Genomic DNA, 26,964 nt, shown 5'->3' on the forward strand with positions numbered 1-26,964 from the left:
CTTAGATCTGTGACTTCCAGCGAAGTAGCACAGCTCTGCCTCACAGAAACATGGAGACGCTGACATGAATGCTTGGGACCTCTGTAAGGAGCAGAAAATGATGCCTCACTACTACTCTTCTCTATTCATTTTCCACAGCTTCCTCCTGTCCACTCTTCTTCAACCCTTTTCTGGGGCCCCATCAACCCAGCCTCTTCTCCATCCCTGCTTTCATGCCCTGCGTTGTGCTTACATCTCTGCTCTCCCACACCGGGAAGTTAACACTGCCCCATTTAAGTGGGATCATTTTTCACACGATCTTGCTTGCTCTCCGTTTCTCCTTTCACTTCATTTTCAAATACCACCTGTGAACTCTTCTCCTCATTTCAAGCTCTGAAATCAGCTTCAAATACACCTCCTTTACTCAAAAAGCTCTCACACAACCCCAATGACCCAATTCCAACATTATCTCAAAACCAACGCACTCCTGACCTCCTCCCCCCGACACTGCCACCTGCCTGCGACGTTAAAGGGCCTTTTCCTCCAAGTTTCCACTACCTCGATGGCAACTATTTATAACAACCAAAACATTTTCGTATTTCCTTGCTGCTCCTCGCGGGACACCTGCGGTCCCCAGCAGGCTAGGGGCGGAGGCTCGGGGCTTAGGGCTTTGTCGGGGCGGTGATCAGGGCCTCAGTCCGGGTGACTCTCCTGCCGCTTCCCGCACAGCGCTGCAGGGAAAGCAGGTGGAAACGCGTCTGTACCCCTGCCACGACCTGGCAGTGACCGGCCCGAGCTCCACGGACCTGGCGGCCGCGCCCTCCCGGCTCAGGGGCCGGGCTGGGCCGGGCCGGGCGGCGGCTACGCCCCGCTGCGGGGGCGCCCGCGCCGGCACAGGCGGCTCCGCTCGCCGCGCTGACGCCGGCGGCGCTGGAACACCTGGAGGGGCGGCGGTGCCTGCGGTTCGGCCCTTCCCTCCGCAAGGTGAGAGAGGGAAGGGGGGGCTTGCTGGTCTCCGTGCTGGGGCCGGGCGGGGAGAGCCGGTGCCGCGGGTACCAGCCCCGGGTGGGCGCTGCCTCCCCCGCGGGCAGCCCGCTCGGGGCGAGGGAGGCGGCGCGGCCGCCGGGCCTGCGGAGCTGGTGCCCGTCAGCGCTGTATCCACGGCCGGACCTGTTCAGAGCGAAATTTCCGAGGCACAAGATGGCATCTGTTCCTCCTTTTGCCTTGTGTTCCCCCTCCCGCCGTGCGGTTGTCTCGCCATGATTATTGCATTTATCCGTTTGTGCCTCCCGTACATCCTCCCTGGCGCTCTGCCCGCTGGAAGCGGCGAGGGAAACGGCCGGTTCTCCTCGGCGGTTTCCGGCTTGGCTGCCGGGCTGAGGCGCAGGTTGCCCGGCTGCGCTCCGAACCCTCCTGGGATCAGCCGGGTGGAGAGGGGTGGCAGGGCATCCTCTGGTCAGGTAATGTCAGACCTCGAACCAGCACCGAGGCAGTAAGAGCTGGTGAAATGGCAATTCAAGAACCCCACATTTACGGTTTGAAGCTTATAATTTGTGAAATGTTCGTCTTGGTAATCAGGTTTATTTTACATCCACCCACGTTACCCATGGAAGCTGCTATAGTCTTTTAGAAGAAAATAGAAAAATCGGATATTACTTGAAACATCAGGTCAGTTTTTAGTAGCAGAAAGGGGTGAAGGGCACTGTGTTATTTGTCAATATCATTATGTATTTGTTCAGTGCCATGTGTAAATAAGTCTTCTGTTTCACACTGTTTTGCGTAAAGCTGATAGCCTCAAGGATCTGCGTGACCCCTCTTAAAGCAGTCATTCAGGCTTGCCTTAGTTCAGAGGTGTAAACGTGAAATTGACTCTGGTAATCTCACGGTTACATCCTTTAACCCCCTACCACCAAGTTTCATTGTAGTAGTATTTTGGAAGCTCGGCATTGGAGTTGTTCTTCTGTTTGGTTGTTTGTGATGTTTTCTCCCTGCCTACAAGCCTTGCTTTAAACCAAGATGACCTTTTATTTCCATTAAACACCTGTTTGTTTGCTTTTGTTCTCCCTATGTTTAATTGTGTTATCCTTTTTCTTTCATTTTCTGGATAGATTTTATTTAGTTTGGGTCTCAGAAAGCAGCTGTGGTCCTTGTTTCAGGGTAGAATTCTTGTAAATAAATTGTTCTTGTGTTCTGCTCTAGCAAGACTCTTGTAAGGACAAAACTGTTTGATCACTTTTCCAAACTGTTGGACGGAGAAAACGGTGGGCTAGATTTTGGCATCTGCAGTGCAGGTGGCATTTCGTTATGGTCTTTTATCTGATTTTTTGATAATCCACTCTTTCCACTTTGTCTATCCAGCATTCTGAAAGAGGAAGAACGCCTTGACAGTGCTGTCCAGCACAGATCTAGAAGTTGCAGTTCTTGGTGATACTTAGCATGATGACCAGCAATACCTCATTTAAACATTAGCAAGTTTTTTGCTTTTTTTTTTAACTGCTGTTTTAACAGCCTATTGGTTTAAACGTAGTAATTTAATAATTTAATATTAATAATACCACTGAAGGAGGAATTTAGTGTCAAGCCACAGAGATCTTTTGAGTAGTGAACTGCCATAACTGGTATAACCAGTCACATTTTGCACATGACACACTCTACTGGAAGATAATGTGGTGGTTAAATAGTGCCAAACCTCAGTCTAAAGGAGTTTTTAAAGTTTCTTCACTGCCAGAATGTCATGCGTGAAACATTGTTGTTTCCAGAAAGGTTCCAGCTCTTTACTCAAGAATCTAGATGCTGGTCAGTGGAATTTGCTTCCTTTTCACTTGAGGAAAAAAAAAAAAAAAAAGTATTTTAGATTATGGTGCTTTCTTCTGTTGTGTTTGTTGGAGTTGAGATTCAAATATAAACTGCAGATCTACAGATTCAGGAAGACCAGTTATGGAAGGGGGAGGTTTCTTTAACATTTTTCTTTCAGAAATTTATATTAGTGGGAAGTATAGGGGATCACATAGTGCAAAGTAAAATTCCTGTTGAACCCTACTACAGAGTTAGGGGGTTTTGTCCTGGCTTATAGAGTTTCAAGCCCAACCATCTTGCCAATTCATCTCTGTTATCCATATATCCTCACAGTTATTAAATTGTTCAGATGATTTCTCACATCATCTTTTCTTGAAGAAATTAATAATAACAGCTCTTTTCAGTCTTCAAGTAGTGTTGAAAGCTGTTGGTACAAGTTGGCAGAAAAAAAATGTGCTAAAATAAACAAGAAGACAAAAAATGTTCTTGAAGACTTTATAATACTTCTCTTTTCAAAATCACCTCCAAGAGTATTGCTCTGTAGTTTATTCTTCAAGATGTTTTGCTGCTTCTCAACCATAAAATCATTCTGGAGACAAAATTACGCCACATGATGGAGAAACATTAAAAATACAAAAGCCCAGAGAGTGAAGTTTGTTAGAGAAAGAACCAAACAGTCAAGAACAGTAGAAATATTTGACCTTTTAAGTGTTGCTAGTAATAGCAGTCTCACAGTACTTTTTCCTGTGCTTATTGTTAGCCACAGCAAACTGAGGGGCATTTTGACCCGTTATGCAATTGCCTGCGTCAACCTTGAGAACTGTCTGTACCAAGTCACTGAAACAGTGCTTGGGTCCACCTTGCAAGTGGCTTCATAGGGATCACCACTGCTCTGGGAGCAGTCAGCTGGTGTGCCAGGATATTACTGAGAGCAGTAATACACGAGCTGAGGGGACTATGTGTCTGCTGAGAATATTTAGCCTGCACTGATGGTGTTTACTCAAAGGGCGGTGCAAGGAGATCTCCTGTATTGTTGTTGCTGTGCATGCTGAGGCTGTTTTGTTAATCGAATCTCTTATCTGCAGATGTGAAACAATCTCTAAGGGAATCTGGAGAAAATTATTTTCTCGTGTTCCCTCCTCCAGCATTGTTTCCCCTTGGGTATAAATGGCATTGCCTTCTGGCTTCTGAATGGATGAAAAGGCAGGAGGGAGGCAGAAATGTGAGAAGGTTGACTGTGCCAGCAAATAAGGTGCCTAAATAAGAGAGCCATTAGTTTGGAGTTCTAAAGCCTTATATGTTTGTATGTAATGTACTGTACATGCAAGAGTTTCTTTTTTTTTTTTTGTCCATTCACTACTTTTCCCATAGTTTCGCAAGAGGAAAGTTTCCCAATATTAAGACTCTACACTGACTACAAGTAGAGTGCATCAGAAAAACAATCTTGTCTCTTATAATCTATGTACAGTGTATGTTCCATATGATATTTTGTTTAATAGTATTCAGCTATTAAGTTTACAAATAGTGGCTCTTAAGAGAACAAATGTGCGTTACAAAACAATTTGATAGTCATTTTGAAGAAACAAAGCAAGTCTGCATTTAGAAAAAGATTAAATACTGCATAGTAAATATCCCCAGTTTTGCTCATTTGCAGTGAGCTTAGACCTACCATTCAATGACTTATACTCAAATTATTCTTCCATAAAATGCATGTAGTACTTGCAATGCTTACCTGGTTGTCTCACTGTTCTCCACAAATATAAGTGGAACACTTTACTAGTGAAGTAAAAGATGTTATCTGAGGGGAAAGTGATACTATGTACTGTCCCTACATTATTCCACAGTAAGCAGATGAAAAATCAGTATAATCTGAAAAAGGAATTTAAATTTTTGTATTATTAAATATCTCTGTGCAAATGATAAAGTTCTGTGTGCAAATGAGCTTATCTAGAAAGTGCGGTTGTTTGCTTGTCAATCTTGCAGTCTACCAGCATTTATTTGAAATAATTTGTTCTGAGACTACATGTACTGTACGTGTTGTGACTTCATGTGCCATTCTTATCGGTGTTTTTGAGAATCCACTGGGTTTAGGAATTTTTTGTTCTCAACTGTAAAAAACAACCAAGAAAACCCCCAACCCAGTTCCAAGTATCATTTCAATGCATTTATGCTCTAGAAAAAAGATCACTTATGCCTGTAAATTTGCCCTGATATTTTTTGAAATAATATGACAGATATAGAGTACCAAATAGACACAAATTTTTTTTTTTTTTTTGAGAGGAATGCTAACTGTTGAGTTGGTCCTTGCATTTTGTGGGTGCAAAAATAAGTTTTAAAACACATGTTGACAGTGCCAAATTTCTGCTTTTTGAGGTTGGCTAAAAATTACTTGTAACCATACAAGTATTGAAAACCAGAGTGAGTGGTTCAGGTGGATTGATACTCTTTAGTTCTTGGAATAAGGGAGCAATTAACAAACTGTAAATTTGTAGTTTGTCGGCCAAGTGTATACACCAGAGTTGAGAATAGAAAAGTAAAGACTAAATCACAGCATAAGAAACATGGCCCCAGATATAATCCTTTCTGTAGACTACACCAGGAACTTAAGTAGAATAATTTCCCACATTGTGTGTTCTGAAATTAGAAGTACGACAATTGTGTTTTGGAAGAAAGTAACGCTTGAAGTACTCTCTGCAATAGATGTGACCCATACATGCCCTACACAGAGTAATAAATAGAGTCAGTGTAAAATTGAGTGAAAGTCAGGTGTCAATAATACTGCTGCTCATTTAGATGTACTGTGTGCAGACAGGTGCCTAGGTAGTGCTACAAAATGACAGAAAGAAGACCCAAACCATTCAGATTTCTTCATGCCTTGTACATGGTTTTTTACAGTGCAAGTCTCTAATCACACAATCTTTAGTCCTTTGAGATACCTGCTGGTATTACTGTGGTTTGTTCTCCACACAGTTTAGTAGCTTGAAAAACAAAGGTGTGTTGTATTGGGTCAAACTACCTCCTTGGAGAACAGTCTCCAACTTCTCTGATACTTCTGTTGTTTTGAGCATGTGCTTGGGATTTTTCTGCACGTCAGATTTGGCAGGGGTAGTGGTCATGGTAGAATAGGTTAATTCTTTGGGGTTTTTTTAATTCTTTGCAGGATCAAGACAAATGAATAAATGAAATTGAATAAATGAGTAATTTCCTGGGATGTCTCATAGGCCTTGGTAGAGAGGAGAAGGAAATGGCAGTAACTGTGGCAGAAGTGTTAGTTCCAGAAGTGTTGGTAGTGAAAGAGAGAATTGATTCCAAGGAACTTAACAGGATGTGGCCATGTCCCAAGGATGGTGTTACTCAGTATGCTTCTGACTTTTTTTTTTTTTTTAACACTAATTCAGCAGACCACCGTGAAATGCTAGATCTAAAAGAAGGGGAATAGAGCAATGCTCTCACAGCAGGATTTATCTTTGTAGTTAGGTGCCTAATGCAAAAGCATAATTTCTGTGTGCACAGAGCACGGTGGTGGGGCTTTGATTGAGGTGCTCAGCATTGCCCTTTGGAGGTTGTATTCAGTATCTGTACAGGGACTTAGTCTTGAGAGGCTTGTATGGTAATTTAGGCACTAAAGTTAGATAATTGCAGCCAAACAGGATGATTTTTTTTCCCCTTTCAGTACCTCCCAGGTGTATGAATCTAGCAGGAGCCTTCGCTATGTAACAGATGCCATTTATCCTGTGCTTCTTTTAAGGATGTTTGAAATTCTTTCTAGGTGTCACTGTCTGAAATAGATTGAAAGAGTAATTCTGTTGATACTGCAATCTTGTATTTCTTCTCCTGAGAATTTGTGTGTAATCTCCAAGATAGACACTTTCCAGGATAAGTAAAGCTGTGGATCAGTCTGACACAAAGGATTAAACAAAAAGTTGTAATGGGTGGAAAGAACTACTAATGCAGCACTTACAGACCAATTTGCAAACTTTTTGAATAAATAAACAAGTGCATCAGTGAGTAGTCTAACAGAACAAAAAGAATCCTGGATTTAAAGCTGAGCATGGATGATTCTGCAGGATTAGAACATCAATATTGAGAATTAAGAGCTTTAGAGGAAAAATTAAATCTTGTAGTTTGTTATAGCTTGAACTCTATATTCATTTTAGCTGAATTAGAGTGGTAGCTATTCTTGTATTTAAGAGTAGGAATGTTTCTAAGTCTGTGTGTAATCTTGATGCTGAAAGACCCAGACTTCAGCTTTCACTCTTTTCTTGCATTGACAACATGGATAATTTGGATCTACAGGCTGTTATAGTCTCTTTTGCTTGGGAAAGGCAAAGTGAAACACCATTTGAAGCTCCTGGTCTGTGTTTGAGAAGATAAAACTGTACCCTGTCTAGTCTTCATCTTGCAGGGAGACTGCATCTTGTTTTGCAGATCCATTTACTTGGTTCAGTTTGATCACAGCTTCCAGGGAGCAGAGTGGAGGAGATAGGTTGTCAGCCAAGAGCTGTTGGAGGCACAGATGGCGTTGATTCCCTCACCTAGGCACATTTTCTTCCCTTCAAAGTATTTTACATAAACGAAACTATCAGTCTTACCTTTTATATATAGAATTCCTTAATTTTTAAATTTTTTTCTTGTTACTTAGCAGCGCTGTACTATTACTGTATTAAAAGTTTCTTGGAAGATTATTCATTTTAATAAAACTGTTGATGTAAGTAAGTCAACTACAATGCATGATTCTGCCATATTTGAAAGTCATAAGTTGCAAGGATTTTAGGACGCGGAGAATCTGTTGGGATTTGAGGAGCCCTTAGAACATACTCTCCGCTTTGAAAGAGCGGTAGACTCAGAGGATAGTTTTGTCTGTGAAAGTGCAGACTCTTCTGTATGTTTTGATGAACATATTGCCTTCATGTAAGAGTTGCTGAATTTTGCTATGCTGTTAGTTCAGTTCCCTTTCCTTGTTTCTGGATGTATCTCAAAAGAATGTGTTGTTCAATCTACTGCCTTCCTACATAACTGCTAGCTCATCTTTGGATGTTAGATTTGCTCTGTACATCAGCATTTATAACGTTTTTTGCAAGGATTTCAGCTCATCTCTTTGTTCTGAGAAGCTGTTACTAGATCAACAATTTGTTTTACATACAGTCTTCAGAGTTGGAGAGATTCCTGTTTGATGCCTCTGCATGCTGATATTTTTCTATGTGATCTTTTGTCTGTGCTAACACAGTAACAGCTAGGTAACAGTGCTCAGAGAAGAAGAGATACTTGACTTAGGGATATAGCTTTTCTTTGTTGGGTTGGGTTTTAAACTGATTTCCTCATAACCTAGGCAAGTATTAAGATCTGAACTTTACCATGCCATGTGACGCTTCTTATATTTAGGCTCACTGAAAAACAGTAGTAATGTGAGTGACACAGACTTGTTTATTATCAATGCAGCTGTTGGAGAGAAGGACCTTGTACCATCTTTTTCTTATACTACTAGGATCTGAAGATAATTCATAAAGCTGTTTAGCTCTTGGGAAACCAGACAACTTATGCTGCAGCAAAATGTACTAAAGCTAAAAAAGAGAAAGCAAGCTTGTACAAATGTGGTACAGAGCATGAGCTGGAGGGTAATCCTAGTGCCTGTCTTTTCTGGCATCAGTCTGCAATGAGGAAGTTTTGTGGAAAGTGCTGCTGAGGCTTCTTGGTGCCTCAAAAACATGTGCTAAGGATTTTCAAGGTTTTGGCAGGGCTTGTGACCCCAGCTAACAGTTCTGTAGGGGAATGAGTCCTTCAGCACTCTGGTTCCTTGTGTTCCAAGCGGACTTGTCATGAATAGAGCCAGCTCAGGTTTAATGCTTAAACTGAGGTAGCATTAATCTCTCTCAAAACACTGAGAAGCACTTGCAAAATTACTGGAGCCATGAGTGGACTTCTTCAGGAAGCCTCAGATCCATCACTGTGCAGTGTTAAACATGGGTTTGTGTACAGTTGCCTGTAATGTGGCACTGCCTTTTCTGGTGTGAATAAATAAGGCATGCTTGCTTCTGGCACCCACCTCCTCATCTAGAGTACCCCTCCCTTTTGTTTGTCAAGGTAAAGTCTGTTGTGGAGATCACAAGTGTTGTATAAGTCTTTATTGTCAAATACCATGGAAACTTCCCAATGCAAATGCTTTCCTGTAAAGAGGTGACTTTTTTTTTCTTCTGTTAATCATTGTCAGTATAATACTATTTATTGTAACTTTTATCTTTTTTTGTCTGTTTGTTTTAATACACTGAGGAGAAAAACAAGCAAAAAAAAAAGTCCCTTACATTAACTCCTTTTAGCAAGTAAAGCTTACTTTTGTATCTAAAACTGTACTATAACATGGGTTAATTTTAAATTTGGCTGCAATTTTTGGAGAGAGTATTGGTAGTTTCAAGTTAGGGTCACGTGCTTCTGTTGTAGTCAATTTTGGCAAAGACCAATGGGCTTGTTACTTCTTTTCAGGATATTTGTCTTGTTCTTCGAAAGCATAAGAGATTCAAAACTTGAAGTAATGAGAGGTTATGTGCTCATTCTTGGTCTCTCTCTGCAGCCTCAGGGCCAGCATTTTGTGACTGTAAGGATTCTTCTTTACATGGCTGTTAAATGTTCCTTTTAATTCTTGGATACTTCCCTGGGCTGTTTCCAGTCCTCTCTTATTAGTATCTCTTACTTTTTGAGACTAGACTTAGATTTTGGTATTTCTTTTTAAAAAATCTCACTGCTTTCAGCTCTGCTTTTAATAGTGTCCTTTGTTAGAGCTGAACCAGTATCTTAACCTTTTTTAGTTTCTGGACTTGGAACAGACAGTAACAAGACATGAAGTAAGAGATTATATAAATAAATTAGGCCCCTGTTAAATTACTGAAGGTACAGTTTATGCACTTTTTTTTTAGCAACTACATTTCTGTTTTTTCATTGCTAGTACTTACTAAGCTGTCTTTGCAAACTGAATTCTCATTTAGGACCAAAAGTCAGCTCCATATTGGAAGTAAAATGGGCACAGGGATTGAGTTTGTGTCCTGGGCTGCTGCTTGTTGCTACTGCTTAATTACAGTAATCTCCCTGGCATGCTTTTTATCTATACTGTCTAGAACTCTCTGGGCCCTTTTTCCCTCCTGGCCTGTTCTGGATGATATCACATGCCAGGAGCCTTTTCCAGCAGGCAGTGTAGGTAAGGCTCCATTTCTGTTTCCTTCCACCCTGATTGGCCAAAGGACATCATCCCAGCAGGTCTTGTAGCCTCAAACACCTCAAATGCCTTCTCATCACACAGCAGAACAGAGAATACATGCCCTTATTTTCATACCATGAAAATATTGTCCACTTTGAATGTAAAAACTCCCAAAAAGAGTATCTTCAGGGTGTAAGGGTGCTATGTAGGACCTGGAAGAGTATACTTAGGAAGATTTCAGAGTCAAAAGGTGAGGTCAGATGTTTAGGAAGAAAGAACATGAGCTGTACTTGCAAATGACAGCTGTTTCACCATGACCCTCTTTATTTTTTGTAGGGACAGTGGTTTCCAGAAGGAGCAAGTGGACATGTACAGTGAATAAGGTCAGTGCCTTACACCTTTTCCATATACTGGTTGCTTATACTTTGTTCCAAGTAATGCACATGTTAGTCCACCTAGATGGGCTGTTCTTTGCTTCCTGTCAAACCAAGTATGCTGCTGAATAACTGAGTCATGGACAGCTTGTGTATACAAGCTAAATCCTCTGGTCTTATCTCACTTACACACCCCCACAGTTGACTTAAGGAGGACCAGTGTGAAAACAGTGAAGTCAAGAATATAAAGGTATTAGAAAATAAGTTAGTAGTGTCTGTGCCTATGGCTCTAGAAAGAGCAGCAAAGCAGTTCGTTCGTATCTTGTCTGACTCAATGGTTCTGTAACAAGAACAACAATCTGAAAAGATTCTTTCTTCCTCTTTTTTATTTATCCTTTACATTTGAACTCTGGTCTGAAGACAATTACTAATTTTCTTGTGGTCTCTCCTGCAGTGCTTTAGAACATTTCACCAAAATTCCAATTCAGGCAAAATTCCTGCTCTGACATAATCTTGCATTATCTCCTGGATCTTTGCCAGCAAGTTTCACAGGTACTGACTGACAGCAGAGAGGTTAGACTCAGAAATCTGAGATTTGGCTCCATTCAGCTCCAAATGGAAGTGCATGTGCTTTGTGCTTGCAGGAAGCATCCAGGTTGTTTGCATTGCCTTGTTTGGGTTCCAGCAGTCTCTTCCAGTCCCTTTGCCTCTCCAGTGCTAACCATGCTGTCTGTATGCATTACTGTGCTAGATAAGTTTCCAACATGATGACTCCCCTTTGTAGCCCCTTTTCTTTCTTACTTGGATTAGTGCCAAAGTTCAGTTTCAGCACTGTTACTGCCCTAGCTCACTTTTCCATTACTGTTTTCTCAGTCAGTCAGCTTCATACCTTAGTGGAACTTGTTGGTGTGTTCATTCTGTGCCTCTACTTGCTGAAGTCTCTTCCCTATCAGCACCACCCATCTCACTAGCTTCATTTTGGTCTCATCCAGATCCTGCTGCAGTGCCTCTATTCCCATGTTAACCATGTGCCAGTCCTCTCTGAAAGCAGCAGAGGAAAAGCCGGGTGCTTGTTGTTTATGAGTATCTGGCTTGGCTATTAAATTTGGCCTGGAAGGAGCGTGCTCAGGTACTGGTGGGAAATTATGTGCATGCCACCTGGCCAGCTCAAAGTATAGTGGGAAACTTGAGTATCCAAGCTGGAGATAGTAACTTAAAAATTCGAAAGTTCTAATGTCTACAAATCATATTCCATCCTCAGGAACTGCGGTGTTCCTCATAGAAAAACCATCTGGTCATTAAATTTCACATCTCTGACTCAAGACATGATGTAACTAGTGTTTTAGAAAAATAGGTCAGTGGGATATAGGCAAAAAAAAAAAAAAGAGGTAAAAAGTAATTGAATTTTGTTGTGGCTAAAACTTGTAGGAAAAAAGCTTGACTGAGGGTAATGCCTAACATGGACAATTTTCGCATGTCTCATCAAAAGTCACTGAATTTATGCCTGGTAAATTTGCTTTTGCTTGAAAAACTTGCTAACGTAGAAGGATTGGCAGCACTTAAATCCATTTGTAATGGGTTTTCGCGAGAATTGTGGTACACAAGGAAGGCATTTAGCTCACAGAGTGAGAATTTTCTTTTTTAATATGGTAAACAAGATGCTGCAGTATAGTAATTTTCTGAGGGAAAAGATACAGGATTTCTAGTGTTTTATCTAAACATTACAGATACTTTATTAACTGATCATTTCTTATTTAGGTGCCTGAAGAAAACAGGAATCATGGAAGGTCATAAATAGTAAGCATCTTGATAATTTTTTTTATTCTAAAAAGCTAATTGTGTTTGTATGTTGATTTGTTCACTTTGTTTATCAGTCTGATAATCCAGGAATCTGTATTAATCCCAGCAGTTTTTCTAATCTTTTTGTGACCTTATATTAGTACCTGGTTAACATCAGATGAGTTATGGTGTTTTCTTCACTTGACTACTGAAATGAGATTTCAGTTATTTTCACTGCTGTAGCAGAAGTCAAAGCACACAATTAGCTAGGCAGCTACGGCCTTTATAATAGCTTGTGAGAAGTTTGAAGGGTATTTTTAATTATTATTAAAGGTAATGCTGTTTTTATTCAACTCTCATATTATGTTTTCTTGTAATACAGGAGGATTTTTTTATTCGTTAAAGGCAGTAAATTTTGTATTTTAAGGATGCAGCATATATCAGGTCAATATAATCTTCACCCAACTTGATAGGCTGTCTCTTGTCAGTATGTGTAATGGCTTGTTTGTACAGAGTTCCAAATAAAATGTGGAATGTTTTGTACATGTTTTTTATTTTTTGCTGTAGCACCAAAAGACCTTTATTTTCATTTTAATTAATAAATTAAACTCTTAGAACTAATATTTGTATAGAATTAAATGGGTAAATATCTTTGCTTTTCAAGTTTGGTGAAGAAGCCTTGAAGTGCTCTGTATAAGTACTTTTTAAAATTATGTCTCTGCTCACTTCCAGTTTAATTTCTTACCATCTCTTTGGTACTTAAGGCGCTGTCACCTAACTCGCTGATTAAAAGTAACTAAAGCAAGTATTATAACCCTGTGAAAAAAATTTCCTTTTCAGGTTAAACTCTGTCACTAGTGACCATGTAGGGTGCACTCCCCTTTTGGGGAGTGTGTACCAATGGCTTGATTTTTCAGAATGGCTGTATTGCTTCACAGCAAATATATAGATATAGATACATATAATCAGAGGGTCATAGGATGATTGAATGACCTGGCTTGGCAGGGACCTCACAGATGATCTGGTTCTAACCCCTCTGCCATTGGCAAGGACACGTGACTGGATGTGTGTGTTGGGTCTGAAGACCTCTTGGGGTAGCATCTCTGAGAATCTGTGTGTTGTGAACAGAACTAGACGTCAGTATCTCACTAATGAGCCCCAGTTTGTCACTCCAGGTGTAAGGTGTCTTCTCAAAATAAACTCAACCTATTTAAGTTCTGTGAAGTATCCAATATAGCAGTTTAGCAACCATGTACTTCTAAAAGCTGAAAGAGTACCACAGCTTTTTATATATGCGCATAGGGGAAAATGCGTGTACTTTTGCACAAATTAATAATGGAATAACACTTCCTGAAAGACATCAAGATTTCATGGTAAGGCTATATTTTCTATTAAGCTATCTGAATATGGCTTAAATATGGAATATGTGGAATATGGAATATATATATTGCACTTTTTATTAGGTCTGCTACAGGAATGCAGAATTATTTGTCAGTGAAAACTAATCCTTGAAAGAAAAGGTTACCTGTTATACACCCACAATTGTCATGTAGTCAGTTGTATAGGGACATGAGATATCAGTCTTCCACATAGCATGCTCAAAAGAGATGAGTGTTCTTCTAATTCTTTTTTTTTATTCAATTACAAAAAAGGAGGGTAAGAAGTAGTCTAATGCCATTCATAAAATGAGCTGTGTCAAATCCCAACAGTGCTGAAACAGCATGAAAATTGCTACCTGCTTAAGCAACTCTGATAGTTCACTTGAAACTCTCCTATTAATGATACAAAATAAAAAGTTAATTCCATGGGCTATAAATAATTTCCTAATTCATTGGGAAGAATTCTTTGAAGCTGTTTACTAGGCAGTACTGCATGGTTAAGATATTTAAGTTGAAACTAGTGTATTATTTTTCAGAGTAGGATGGGAAATACAGTAATTTAGTTGCTTTGTTATTAATGCATAATGAAGAACTGCATGTTACAATATACGTGTTGGCATGCAAATGCAATATTCTTAATGGAAATGTATTAATTGAGTGCATTAGACTTATTTTTAAAGCATCCAATTGAAGTTTTAAATTTTGTTGTTAATATTCTAGCAACTATCCACGAGAATTTTATGATCAATATGCTCAAAGCCAAGAAAAATCTGTGGTCAATAAAATGCAACAGAAATACTGGAAAACAAAACAAACCCTAATAAAAGTTACAGGAAAAAAGGAAGATGAGCATGTTGTTGCTTCAGATGCAGATCTGGATGCAAAACTAGAGGTTTGTAATGTTTACATAATGTCTGTTCTCTGTTTGTTAATTTTTAAGTGTTTTCATTTCCACCAAGCCTTTAATATGTGTGCACATAGGATATAATAACACATATATATTTGTATAATTTTCATGTAATATCTCTTCCAAATTCTGACAAAACTATCCATGTAAATTCAGAGAATATAGGGGAATTCTGTAACACGAAACTCTACATCCCTCTAACTTTTTTTGAAACTTAACATATCTCAGATTTATTTTCATGTTTTAGGGACAGATATTCTCCTTTTGTTAGCAGGAGAGTCAGAAGATTTTCCTTATCCTTTGCCTATGTCAATTTAAGGTGATTTGTTTGGATTTTTTTCCTAAAAGTATTTAATTGAGCGTACAAATAACATTTTTTTATACAAATATAAAATACCACATATTCCAGAAAAACATGCAATATGCCCGGGAGCAAGGTGCACAGTGCATTCTACTCCAAAGGTTTTGAGCAGATTAGTGGGTTGTGACATGTCAAAAGAAGCTTCTGAAAGTCTTTAAAATAAAACCAAGAGAAGGAATCCTGCTGTGTGACAAATACAGTCCTACTGTCAGTATCCTCAACCCCACTGAAGAAAAAAAAATAGGTTAAAGTTCTACAAAAATTGAGAGTGTACTATGGAAGTGTAATAACCCAGTTAATGTCCATGTAAGTTTTGGTTGTGTTGTTTTCTTACGTGATGGTAAATGTTTTGCTTTACTGGCTTTCTTGTAGTTTCTTAAAAAAATATTTACTTAGGATTCTCAGTTTATTTAGGTTTTAGCTGAAATACAGGAGGCTGTAGTACAACAAACACAAGAAAAGCAATAACTTATTGCCCAGTGGTTCTACTTACAGAGTTTTCACAATGGGTTATAAATCGGGAGTTTGATGTAAAACAAGCTTGAAGTATAGTACAATATTTTTTAAATACATACCTGAGTTTTTACCATGTCTACTGTGTGGGGTTGGAAATAGGGAAACTTGTGTTCACACAAGTGGAATAATCATGTTTTAAACAAATTCTCACTTGCAAGTCATGCTCCCAATTTAACAGACCAGACCTGTGTAAATTTGTAGTCAAGCAGCCTTCAAGGAAAGCATTAACTGTGCCAGTTGTCTGTTTTACTTCTAGCTGTGTAATGCTTCGTATGCTAGAGTTTAGATTTAAGTTGCAGGCTGGAGGTTTTAGATGGACAGACAGAAAGAGTAGTAATTTTTCTATTTCCTAGGAATAATCTCCAAATATAGTCATGGCTGATTTTTTTTTTTTTTTTTTTTTTTTTTTTTTTTAACACCTCTACTTCCTTTGGAAGCCGCTCCTTTAGAAATTTGTCTATGCCAATAAAACTTTCCATTTAAATAAACAGCTTTCTGTGTTGGCCATACCTATGCAGGTTTGTTCCACTAACTGCACAGTGTCTGTGAAAAATTCAGTATGCATATTCCCACATGTGAGAATGATTGATTGATAAATATTTTGATAACTCTGTTCTACCATGAGGTTTTTAGAAACAGATTTGTACATCTTCATGTCTGTACAAAGATATCACCTAAAAAAACCCATCCAGCACAAGTCGTTTGGTTAACTACCAACTGTTTGTTGTAGACCTGTTTCCAAAGTTATTTTTTCTTTATTTTCCTTCTGTAAAGTTATGATTGGTCAGTCTTTTGGTTCAGTAAAAAACTTAATTGAAAGAAGAGCACAATTGGGAAGGGAAATACCAGAAATACTGCTCATTGTTGAAGAAGAAAAGAATGTTCCCTAATAATTTCTACAAAAAATTAAAATTAAGGTCTTTCTTGTATTTTATACCTCAGTGTTTCTTGCCTACACTTGACAAATTTTTGTGTATTTTGTTTCAATATCAGCTGTTCCATTCTATTCAGAGAACATGTATGGAGTTGCTGAAAGCAATTGAACTGTATCAAAAAAGGATTTGTTGTAAGTATGATCAAACACAGTAGTTAAAATGATAAGAAGGTCTGCATTATGGAATGATTGAACAAGTGAGAAGGTAGAAATGAAAGCGGGGAAGTACTAGTTTCATCCTATTCAAAAGTAAAGCTAATGTTCCTTGCGGACACCTGAATGCAGAATTGGTTATTTGTTTGAAGATTTCCCAGTTCTGAAGTTTTATATATTGATATAATGCAGTGATAGCAATAATGACTGGAGAAAGCTTTCTTGATTTTCTTTTTCCCTATGACTTGCTTGACTTGCTTAAATTCAGAAGTATCTTGTCTAGGAATCATATCTCCTTTCTAAACAGTTTTAGTAGTTTGTTTTGCTTTTTTAAATCAGGATTGCTGATGAAGAATTTTTGTCTTAGTACTAGTTTTATAATTAAGAATCTATGCTATTATAATGAATTTGATAATGCTGGCTTGGTTGTAAAAACCATGCAGTAATTAGTAACAGTCATTAGTGAGAGATAGGGGATTTGGGAAGTTTCAAACAGCAAGTTGTATTAAATGTCCTCTAAAGGTTCTCTGCAGTCCATATTGTTTGATTTCTCGCCTGAAGAAGAGACTTCAGCTATGAAATCATTTTCCATTTTACTGTCTTTTGTTGAATGTTGTGCATTTTTTTCAGCCTTTAATTTTTCTTTATCCTAAGAAAGTCAGAGATAATGTTTCAGAATCAGGAGGTAAAATTGAAATACAGAATAGTAGTGTATTGAGTTAAAGAATTGGCAGGTGACATGTGATGGAAAGATTTGCATCAGATGCAGATGTGCATCTTCTACCAAAGAGTGCTGAGTCTGCACTGGAGTTGACTGTTGCCATTTTGGAAAATGGCAAGAGGACTTAAGGAGATCTTTTCTTGTTTTAGGCCATTCCCTTGATAGTTGACTGACATTGGTGCTATAGGAGATAGCCACTTTAAAAGACAAGGAGATGAGCACATCATTAACTGTTTTTGTAAGGTTCTCTGAGGTCCATGGTGCCAGTTTAGAAGCAGTCAACAATTCAGTGTAAAACCACTTCATCTTCCTGTTTAAAAAATGATCATTACTTTACATACTAGATATGTTTCAGGTAGTTGAAATACAGTGTTTGAATTATAGAATGTTCGAGTTGTCAAGTAATTTTGCCAAGTAATTTGAAAGTAAATGTTCTGTAAAATGAGGTACTAGATTTGTTGTGTGAAATTTTATGTAGTCAAGCATGAAAAACGGTGAGTAAGAGAAAAGCAAGTGAATGAGTTTTGGTTAGTACAACTTGGAATTAATTAGCTTCAATTAAAGTATGCTATCAGCTGAGGCAGTCCAAGTGGTAAAAAAGAACTAAAAACCAACCTAGCAAACCAGACCGAACCCAAAAAACCCAACACTAAAGTTAACTTCAATCAAGATATAATAAAACCCTTTTGTAATATAAGCAACCCAACTTTTTAAGAAAGAAATAGCACATTTTTCCTGTTGTCTTTTGGTGCTCATGGAATTTTGTGATTCTTGTTAAGTATATCAGCAAATGTCTCAAATGAATCAAGTCTTCTGTTTACTAAATGCAGGAATTCTGTGAAATTATTTATTTTTGCTTTGCTGCTTGAACCTAAAGTGACTTAAAGTGTTTGATGTTAGGCTGGTTTTAAAGCTGTTAGGAACCAATTAAATAACATATTTGACAACTCATTTATTTTTTGTTAGTTCTGTCTCAGGAAGAAAATGAATTGGGGAAATTTCTTCGATCACAGGGTTCTCAGGATAAAACAAGAGCAGGAAAAATGATGCAAGCAACAGGAAAGGCCCTCTGCTTTTCTTCTCAGCAAAGGTATATGGGTCAACATTTCTGTCTGATTTGCATAACACTTGTGATAATGGTGGTTGATTCACCGATGTCATAATTCATTTAGCCGTTTGAAATGTTTGAGGAACCAATTGATAGGAAAATTATTGACAAAATCTGCTGTCGTATTGGCAATATTAGTGCCTTCTTGAATTTTGCCTGATGCTGCTTTTTGTCCGTAGACCTGCTATGTCTGTCTTCAGATCCCCTGCCTGTGCCTGTTCAGCTCAGTAGTTCTAAGGCTGTACTGGAGCATCTCCAGCAGTAGGGTTGTAAAGGAGCTGATGTCAGATCCCTCGCCTGTTGGTGGCAGTTCTCACTCTGCAGAGAAATGCTGCAGCAAGCTCACTGTGGAGGTGTCTGGTTCCTGCAAGAGAGGGAATGAGTAAGGGAATACTTTTTTCTGGGCCATCAAGTCTCATACCTCAGCTAGATAGAGGAGAAAGGAGGAGTCTGAATGCCATCTTCTGCTTGAACTTTAGTGTAAAGTTCCCCTGAGAGAAGATCCTAGATCCCTACAGAGCTCATGTAGGTTGTGCAGGGGCGAGTAAAAGGTAAGGAGTCCAGATGGACATACATGCACACTAACACCTGCTGTTAACCAGAATCCTTAATGTGTCACTGACCCAGTGTTTGCTCTAGAAGTTTAAAAGTAACATTACCTGGTGGCATTTTAAGTATTGCAATGCTCTTTTCACAGCATTGGGACTATGAAAGTATGAAATTCACCATCACTCACAAAGGAAAATTCTATTATGTTTTACAGGATTTTGGAGGGCTTTTAACTTTCTGGCTTTATCTTAACAGTGCAGTTGTTTGGCTTAAAATAAAGCATAGCATACAGAGTACTGAGAGTTTCTTACGTTTATTATCTTGGGTAGAGTTTGGTCATTAGCACCTCCAGTAACAGTCATGACTGGGATCTTTAAGGCACATTTGAGCAAAAGTGCTGATGACTTGCTTCTTTATGAAGCTTAACTGTTAATAGAAATCTGAATGCATATCTGCATAAACTAAACTTTCTTTTGGATATCTTGGTAGGAATTTGTGGAATGAGAAAAAACATAGTGGAAATAAACAAGTCACATTAAATTCACATATTATTATAGCTCTTGCTCAGTACATTTTTAAGACATCTTTTCAAATAAATTCACATAAAAATAAAAATATTTGTATTTCTTCTTTTCATCTATCCTCAAACTCTTGTTTAAGTTTGGACTGCTTTTATTTATGTTTCGTGCTTGTAGCTAGCTCAGTAGCTGGAGATCAAGATAACATATCTTGGGGTACTGGAGCCTAAATTAGAAATTCTCTTATGCCAAGGGACTTCCTAGCACATTAAACTGTCTCTCTGCTGGTGTGGAGCTGATTGAACCCATTCCAGTGAGGTGCTGCTGGAAACTTAAGAGGGAAGCAGAAGCAGCAGGAGGAAGCAAAGCAAAAGGAGTAATCCTGTCTAGTGCCGAGATCCCATGAAGCAATGGCATAGGGAGGACAACAGTGTCCCCTACTGCCTTTCCAAAGTGTGGTTGTCAGAAGAAACATTTAGATAAATGTCTAAATCTTCCAAAAGGTAATGTCCTTCAAAGAAATTATCTGCCTGACAGATTACTTATTTATTTACATTTACATTTGAAAACTAAAAGGCTAATGGAAGTGCTTTTTGTGATGTTAAGCATGACATTCCTGATACATGTGTGATACTTTTCCAGTAATAAATTACCTTGGGTATATTTTTATAGTTGCTAAATGTAACTTGTGAAGAGGAATGGTAATAACATACAAGTGGTCAAACTAAAATACATAGGCACAGTAGAAGAGGTTTCTTTTCCACTCACGTGTGTAATTGAAATGTTGCTATTTGAACAGAAGAGTTGCAAACACAATGTTCATTCAAAATTATTCTCTTTCATGTGTACCTCCAACCACATGGTAGAATCATCTGAACGTACACTGACACTTAAGTGAACTGTGTTGGCTGTGTATGGTTTTTTTGAGTGCTAGTAAATTGTCAGGAGTTGTATTAATCCTTTGTGGAACAACATGTTTAACGTGTTCCTCTCCTTCCTCTCTTTCCTTCATGCCTTCCCCCAGGTTAGCACTCCGTGCTCCTCTCAGTAGATTGTATCAAGAAGTGGAGACTTTCAGGTACAGGGCCATCTCAGACACGTGGCTGACAGTGAACAGAATGGAGCAGTATCGGACTGAATACAGAGGAGCTCTGCTCTGGATGAAAGATGTGTCTCAGGAGCTGGATCCAGATCTTTATAAGCAGATGGAAAAGTTCAGGAAGGTATGAAGTGTCCTAGAAGGGATTGCCTAATGAATGACAATGAAGCATGGTTTTGATTCTTCTAAGGAGGACGTAATTAAGAAGCAGTAAGGATGCAATTTATCCTAACCTCTTCTTTGTGGGTTGTAAGGAAAGGCATTTCTTTAGTATAGTATATTCAGCTTCAGCATACATCTTTATAATGTAAATAACATATCTTTTTGAAGAAGGTTGTCTAATTTTGATTACTTAGTGGTGATGCCTGAATGACTAATAGAGGAAGACACATCTGCTGTCAGAGGGGGAAGGGAATACTAATTTTTGCAACTAAAAAACAATAAGAGAAGTGTTCTACCTAATTTATCTGCTGCTGAATTTTGAGGGCAGTTAAAGACCAACATTTTCAAAATTCACTATTGTTGGATTTTGGGGATGAATTGCAAATCTGGAATTTATTTTTAGGTTCCTGATGCAGTTCAGCATGATCTTTGGCAACTGCTAAATACTAAAACTGCTAAGGAGGCATTCTCCATAAATAGCCTTCATTCAGTGTCAGTCAAGTTTGCTAAACTCCTCCCCTCCAAAAAGACTTGCAAAATCACACGTCCTAGGTGGTAGGCTGCAATTTTGCTACCAGGTCAGAGTATAGAATTTATTTCGGCCGATCCTGTCACAGTTCAGGAATGCACATGAGACTTCACGTTTTCTAGTGAGGCCCTAGAGCCAAGTTTGTTAAAAGTCTGTAATGTTCACAGTTGGCTGTTTATAGATGCTGCCTATCAGGAAGACTTAGAATCTTAGGTGTAGGCAAATGGCTCATGTTTGAATAAAGGCAGTAAAATAATTTACAGAAATTGTGTCATAATGGAAAGCAGAGGGCGAATAACAGAAACTGTATTAAAGTTAGTACATGTATATATGTATGTGGCTTAGAGACAGGTAATGTATAAAAGAGAAAACCCTGTTAATTGATAGCTTAAGCAGTCTGTAACTGAAAGTGTTTGAAGATGAAATGTATATAATTGTGGTTTTTAAAAGCTTGACTAAACAATCCTAACAGGAAAGGACTGGGATGCATCTAACTATGCCATTTTTTGTAAACTAAAGTGGGTGACAATAGCAATTAAGAAAGGGATGGAACAAATAGTACCCCAGTTAGTCATCTAATCTTTATTTAATGCTTCAGTACAGGGTATTCCTGTAAGTCTTGTGGCACCAGACGTATATTTTATTATGCCCTATGGGAAATGTTTGTAATGGCAAGTTCTTGCAGGTAAAATAATTGGTATGGCCTTGGCCTCAGCTGATTGCTTATGTACATTGTTTGATTTATTAGGAAAACACTTAAAAATGGAATGTTAGAATGAATAAAGCAATACTGGTAATAGTCATAGAAAACTGATTTATAGCTTTCTTGCTAAACAAGTGCTGTGGAAAGCATAAATTATATAAATGGCAAAGTAGTTAAAATAGCATATGGCTTGTGCAGTGAGCTGCTGTAGATAAAAACCTAGATGTGAAATTTTGGACATCTTGAGTTGCTGTGCTTCAAGGTCAGCCAAAAAAAAATTTTTTTTTAAAGTTCTTACAAAATTTAGTAGCAAAAATGTCAAAATACTAAGTATTTTTCAATATTTGTAGATCTGAAATAAATTGCATTCTGAGATAAAAAAATAAGAGTAGATTCTAAAATTCTGTATCATGACCTCAAATAGTTGAAAAAAATACCAAACTTGAAAGTCTTCTGAACATTTCTCTTGTCCAGCTGGTTGTTGACTGAAAACCTTTCAGTTCACATTGTAATGCAAGGAACAAAAAGCTCTACATTTTGTAACCAACAAAGTAAAGAAATGCCTCTGGTATCCACTTTCCCACATATCCCATCTGTGCAACAAGCATATCAACTAGTCTTTGAAGATTTAATGCTTGCAGAAAGTAAACTTTTTGGCTTTTAATCGGGGGGAAAAAAACTGAAATAAAATCCACAAGCATAATGTTCCTAGGTAGCTGCTGCTGAGCAAGAACTAAGTTTCTTTCTAGTGCTTTACAAAAATTAGTCATGGATTCTGTAGTTCTAAATAATTAGAAGAGTTTTTATTGTCTTTTTTTCTATTTTTACTTGCAGAACTTAATTATGCCATAGTGTGGCAGTGTAATGCTGAGGTTTTAGGGCTTATTTTGGATGTATAGCAATTTAAGAAGCCACACTAGTTTTGTGTTGAGAAAGATGTTATATTATATATATAATTACTCACGTAAGATTTTTGGTTCTTAAATATACCATTGCCAGAGAGAAGCATTTTGAGCTGGAGCTGCATATTGAGTGATACACCACCAAGTAGTTAGTGAAGCTGCTCCTGTCAGAGCACTTGAAAGAAAGTTTTCTTCAGACTTCTGATTGTAACAATCCAAAGTATTACTTAAGTAAACGTTTTTTGGTTTTTTGTTTTTGTTTTTTTTTTATTTCTAGTAAACAGTGCTGGTTTAATGATCTTTAATGCACCTAGTACATCAGCAGTATTTATATCATTTAGTTAAAGGACTTCTTTTTCAAGTATGTAGCCTTTTATAATGTAATCCTTAATGCATCATTATGTATACAGATATGGTACTTGTTCTTGGAGACCAAAGCTAAATCAATCCAGATGGGGTTTTCATACCTTCCCTCAGAATAGCTCAGGCTAAAAGATCAATAGTTGAGTATAGTTGAGTCAGTATTTTCAGAGCTGATAAAATCTGAGTTAAAACACTGACATTTTTGTAGCTCTCTTTCAAAACAATGAGGTACTTGAAAGAATTTTCTAATGCTGTTCTTAAGGCGTCAGTCTAAGTATGCAAGACCCAGCAACACTACCCCTTTTAGTCTCAGAGCACTGCAGAGCAGCCTTTTTACATTGTTGTTTGAAGATAACTATGTAATCGTAGCTACTTGAGTCAAACTAAGGAAATAGGTATTTACTTTTCCCTGCAGAGTTCTATAAATGCTGTGTAACTTCTTTTTTTTTTTCCTATTAGCAGTTTTTATGAACAGTCCAGTGCTGTTCTGGCTCTAGAGGTCTTCCATCCCAAGTTCAGAGTTTCAAGTGTACCTTGAGAGCATCTAAACAGTGCTGTGATATATAGAAGAATGTTAATGAGCTAATATCCTTTTACCAACTTCTCCACACTGATCAGGTTTTTAAAGTTCTTAAATCTGATCTCTTTTATCTGTCTGGAGACTGTATACTATAACATGAACTGTGATGTGATATTGTAAAAATATGGACCAAATGGCCCAAGCGCTGGTGTCCTTCTTCCAGCTCTGAAAAGGTTAAGCTTTTTCATGCATTTTCAGAGCAGGAATGCAACAGTGTGTAGGGATAAACTGAGACCAGGCAACAGTCTTCCATGTGCAGCCTACAGGACACAGGATGATGTGCTGTTCAGTTTTACTTGGCTGTGCTATCTCATGTACAGTTCAATATGGACTTTCTCCTCAAATCTGTACATTTCAGTGCCATCCCTAACAAATAAAAAGTGAGAGCTGAAAAAAATTGTCATGCTGGCCTTAAAGCTAGGTATGAGAAAATTACATCTGTGGCAATATAGGTTATTTATCATGCATTGATAAAGCAGATTAATCCTTTCTATATTTGTTTTTTGCTTCCATTGTTCTCGTACTCCTCTGCTTCCCCTTCATTCTGAGGCTTGAAGCAAAGCTGGAGCATCTTTGTAAATACCCAGTGGCTATGCTGGGCTCCCTGAGACAGGCTGCACTGCACCTTACCACACAGCTCTTGGCTTGCATGCAGATGTTGAGAACTTGCAAGCTAGAAGCTGAATTGTTTTAATACATTTTTATCTCCAGTTCTTTATAGTTATAGTCCTTTTTGTACTTGAAACAAAATGAATGCACTTAAATGGAATTTCAAAGATAAATCTGTCAAGAGAAAAGGAAAGTGGGAAGAAGGAAAGTTCAACAAGAACAGCTCAAAATGACATAACAATAACTTAAACTGTTGTTGTTATAAATGTACCACTATAGGGAGTGGCTGACCCTGTGCAAGCTTTCCTTGAATATCTTTTATTTCTTGAAAGTTAAAACTTCTGTGGATAGATGGGAAATAATGAAGGTATAAATAAATCCATTGATTAAAGGTCATAAGGGAAACACTGACTTTATGTATTCATTGTAAAGATCTCAGCAAGTATGGCTCAGATAGATCTGCTGCAGCCTGTCAGGAAGGCTCAGGACCTACAGCTGTATTCCCTTGCTGTCCCCCTGCCTGTTATCACTGCTGGGCGTGAGGGCATTCTGGCTTGTGTGATGATAAAGGTGCTGTACCACATTACAGCCTCATCTGCTGCTCCCCTGTCCATTAACATCAGCTGCTAACAGCCCAGCAAACCTAAAGGCACTGTGGAAATGTGCTGGAGTATTGTTTTAATTTTCTTTAATTCTCTGTTACTTTTGAAAACTCTTGGAAAGTTCAGAAAATGCAAAAAGCCTAGGGAAGGAGAAAAACCAAATATGAAGCTGATCTTTGAAATAAGAACAGACTTGGCAGTTGCCATCTTGAGGAACTAAATTTCAGTTTCTGGTAAAAATAAAGTGAAAAGGAAATCTGTAAGCAATTAGAAGCTAGCAAACCGAAGAACAAGTAAAAACACAGGTTTATAAATAACATTACATGTTGGTGTTTTTTATATTTTTGCATTTTTAGTAAAATTGTTCTTTTAATGGAAAACAAATTGCAAATCTGTATTGTTGCAGTTCCTTTTGAGTGATTACTGGAAAAGTGAATTTAACTTTACTAAAAAAATAAGAGCTCTCAGGAGCTGAGAGCTGAGAATATTGACCAAGGAACACTAAATAAAGTTTCAGAGGATCATAGAATTTAAAGATGGAAAACAACTTAAAGATCAACCAAACTGTCTTCCTGCCAGGACAAAATCTGTACATCTGTAATATATTTTCCAAGTATTTTTCTATATCTAATGAAACATTTCATTTGAGGGTGACCCTCTTAGAAATTTTGTGGTGCTGTTTGTTGGTCATGTTCTAGTTCAATTATTAAAAGCCAACCAAGAGGAAATATGCTAATGCTATTTGCATCTGCAGATGATATTAAGCTGGAAAGTCTTTCAGTTTTCCAACAGCAAAGTACACCAGCATCTTAAAGAAAAATATTTTTGGCCATGGCAGTCACAATGGTGTAAATAAAAGACTCTAAGTTGTCATAGTTACTAATAGGAGTATAACTGCTGGATGTTTGGAGCCAGCCATGGTAGTCACTGTTGACCAACCCTGGGTTTTAGAAATTAACAAAAACAATTCTAAAAAAAAAGTTTTAAACAGTAGTTGTCTCTTTAATTTTAGGTGATACTTTCCCATTAAATTCCAACTTCATCTGAAAGACTTTAAGCACTTTTATCTTGAGGTGACAATAATACAGGCCCCTGCATGTGAGAGAGTACATGTTGGTGTTTGTGCTCTGGAGGTGTCAGAAAGATCTGAGTTGCTTCAATAGACTGTATACTGGATATATGTGGCACTGCAATGTGAAAAAAGAATGGTGGCTTTCTTAATACCTGCTAGGAATCTGGGATAGTAAAGCCTCTCGCATTAATAGATGTGATTTTTATCAGCCTTAGTTCAAAATCTTCCTTAAAACCAAAACAACCCCCCACCCCCTATTCTCTTCAGTGATTTGGATTGCTGCTGCTGCTTACTAGAAGAATAGGTGGACTTCCAGCAGATGCAATAATACTCTCTGCAAGGTAGCTGTGTCTCCGCTAAAATTAGTAAGATGGTGTCAAAGTGCACTCTGAGATCCACATCTTAGTGTAGCAATGTGATAGCAGAGATGGAGATAACAGCCCACGATTACGATATGATGATAAGCAACACCTACACATATCTCTTCTTGGGACGTGCCTGTGCCATCAAGAGTAGGTTTGGTTTCGTTCTGGTAGGGAATGGCAGGCAGAGTAGGGGTTTTCAAGTCAGGTTTTTAAATATGAAAATATATGGCGTTGGAAATGCAAAATTTAGGGATTTACCGAGAAATCAGGGTAGTGAAAAACAAAGCACATAAAAAAGGGCTCTTCAATCACAATTGTAGTTGTTGCTTTGTGATTATTGCATCTCCTTGTAAAAGCAGATGGCGTTCCAGTGCTGAGCATGTTTTCTTTGAGGAGTTTCTGCTATAATGCTCTTTCTGGCTTCTCCAATATCATATTTAGTAACATTCAAGGAGAGAAACCAAAACATTACAAGATATCTCACATACGAAATGCCCAAGCATTTTAAGGCAAAGATGTACCTCTTTTGAAAATGTAACCTTTAGGAGAAATGTTCTTCACAGTAAAAGCATTTCATAGTCTTACAACTTTAAATTACCATTTCAAGTACAATTTGTAAGACTCAGAGTACATAATGATACAAAATCAATTTTTTTCTGAAGCCATTTCATGTATATTAAATATCACTGATGATTGTTACTGAGTTAAAAGCAAAGTA

The 26,964-nt window shown here is 38.1% G+C and overlaps 1 protein-coding gene across 5 annotated transcripts in view; it reads left to right on the forward strand.

The window, feature by feature from the left end:
* Positions 1–843: 843 nt before the first annotated feature.
* The window catches only part of ICA1 (islet cell autoantigen 1), a 66,688-nt gene continuing 40,567 nt past the window's right edge, over positions 844–26,964 (forward strand). For 3 of the 5 annotated variants that reach the window (XM_041408817.1, XM_041408818.1, XM_041408821.1), the window contains exons 1-8: positions 844–963; positions 10,298–10,344; positions 10,790–10,887; positions 12,094–12,132; positions 14,214–14,385; positions 16,271–16,343; positions 18,052–18,175; positions 20,285–20,483. In XM_041408817.1, coding sequence (XP_041264751.1) covers positions 12,116–12,132; positions 14,214–14,385; positions 16,271–16,343; positions 18,052–18,175; positions 20,285–20,483 — 585 coding nt within the window. In that variant the 5' untranslated portion in view covers positions 844–963; positions 10,298–10,344; positions 10,790–10,887; positions 12,094–12,115. Of the gene's footprint in view, positions 964–10,297; positions 10,345–10,789; positions 10,888–11,355; positions 11,465–12,093; positions 12,133–14,213; positions 14,386–16,270; positions 16,344–18,051; positions 18,176–20,284; positions 20,484–26,964 lie in introns of those variants that run through there. The other 2 variants (XM_041408819.1, XM_041408820.1) reach the window with 2 other exon arrangements.

This window comes from Onychostruthus taczanowskii, unplaced genomic scaffold, assembly GCF_017590055.1.
Source record: "Onychostruthus taczanowskii isolate IOZ18803 unplaced genomic scaffold, ASM1759005v1 scaffold3, whole genome shotgun sequence".
Lineage (NCBI taxonomy): Eukaryota > Metazoa > Chordata > Aves > Passeriformes > Passeridae > Onychostruthus > Onychostruthus taczanowskii.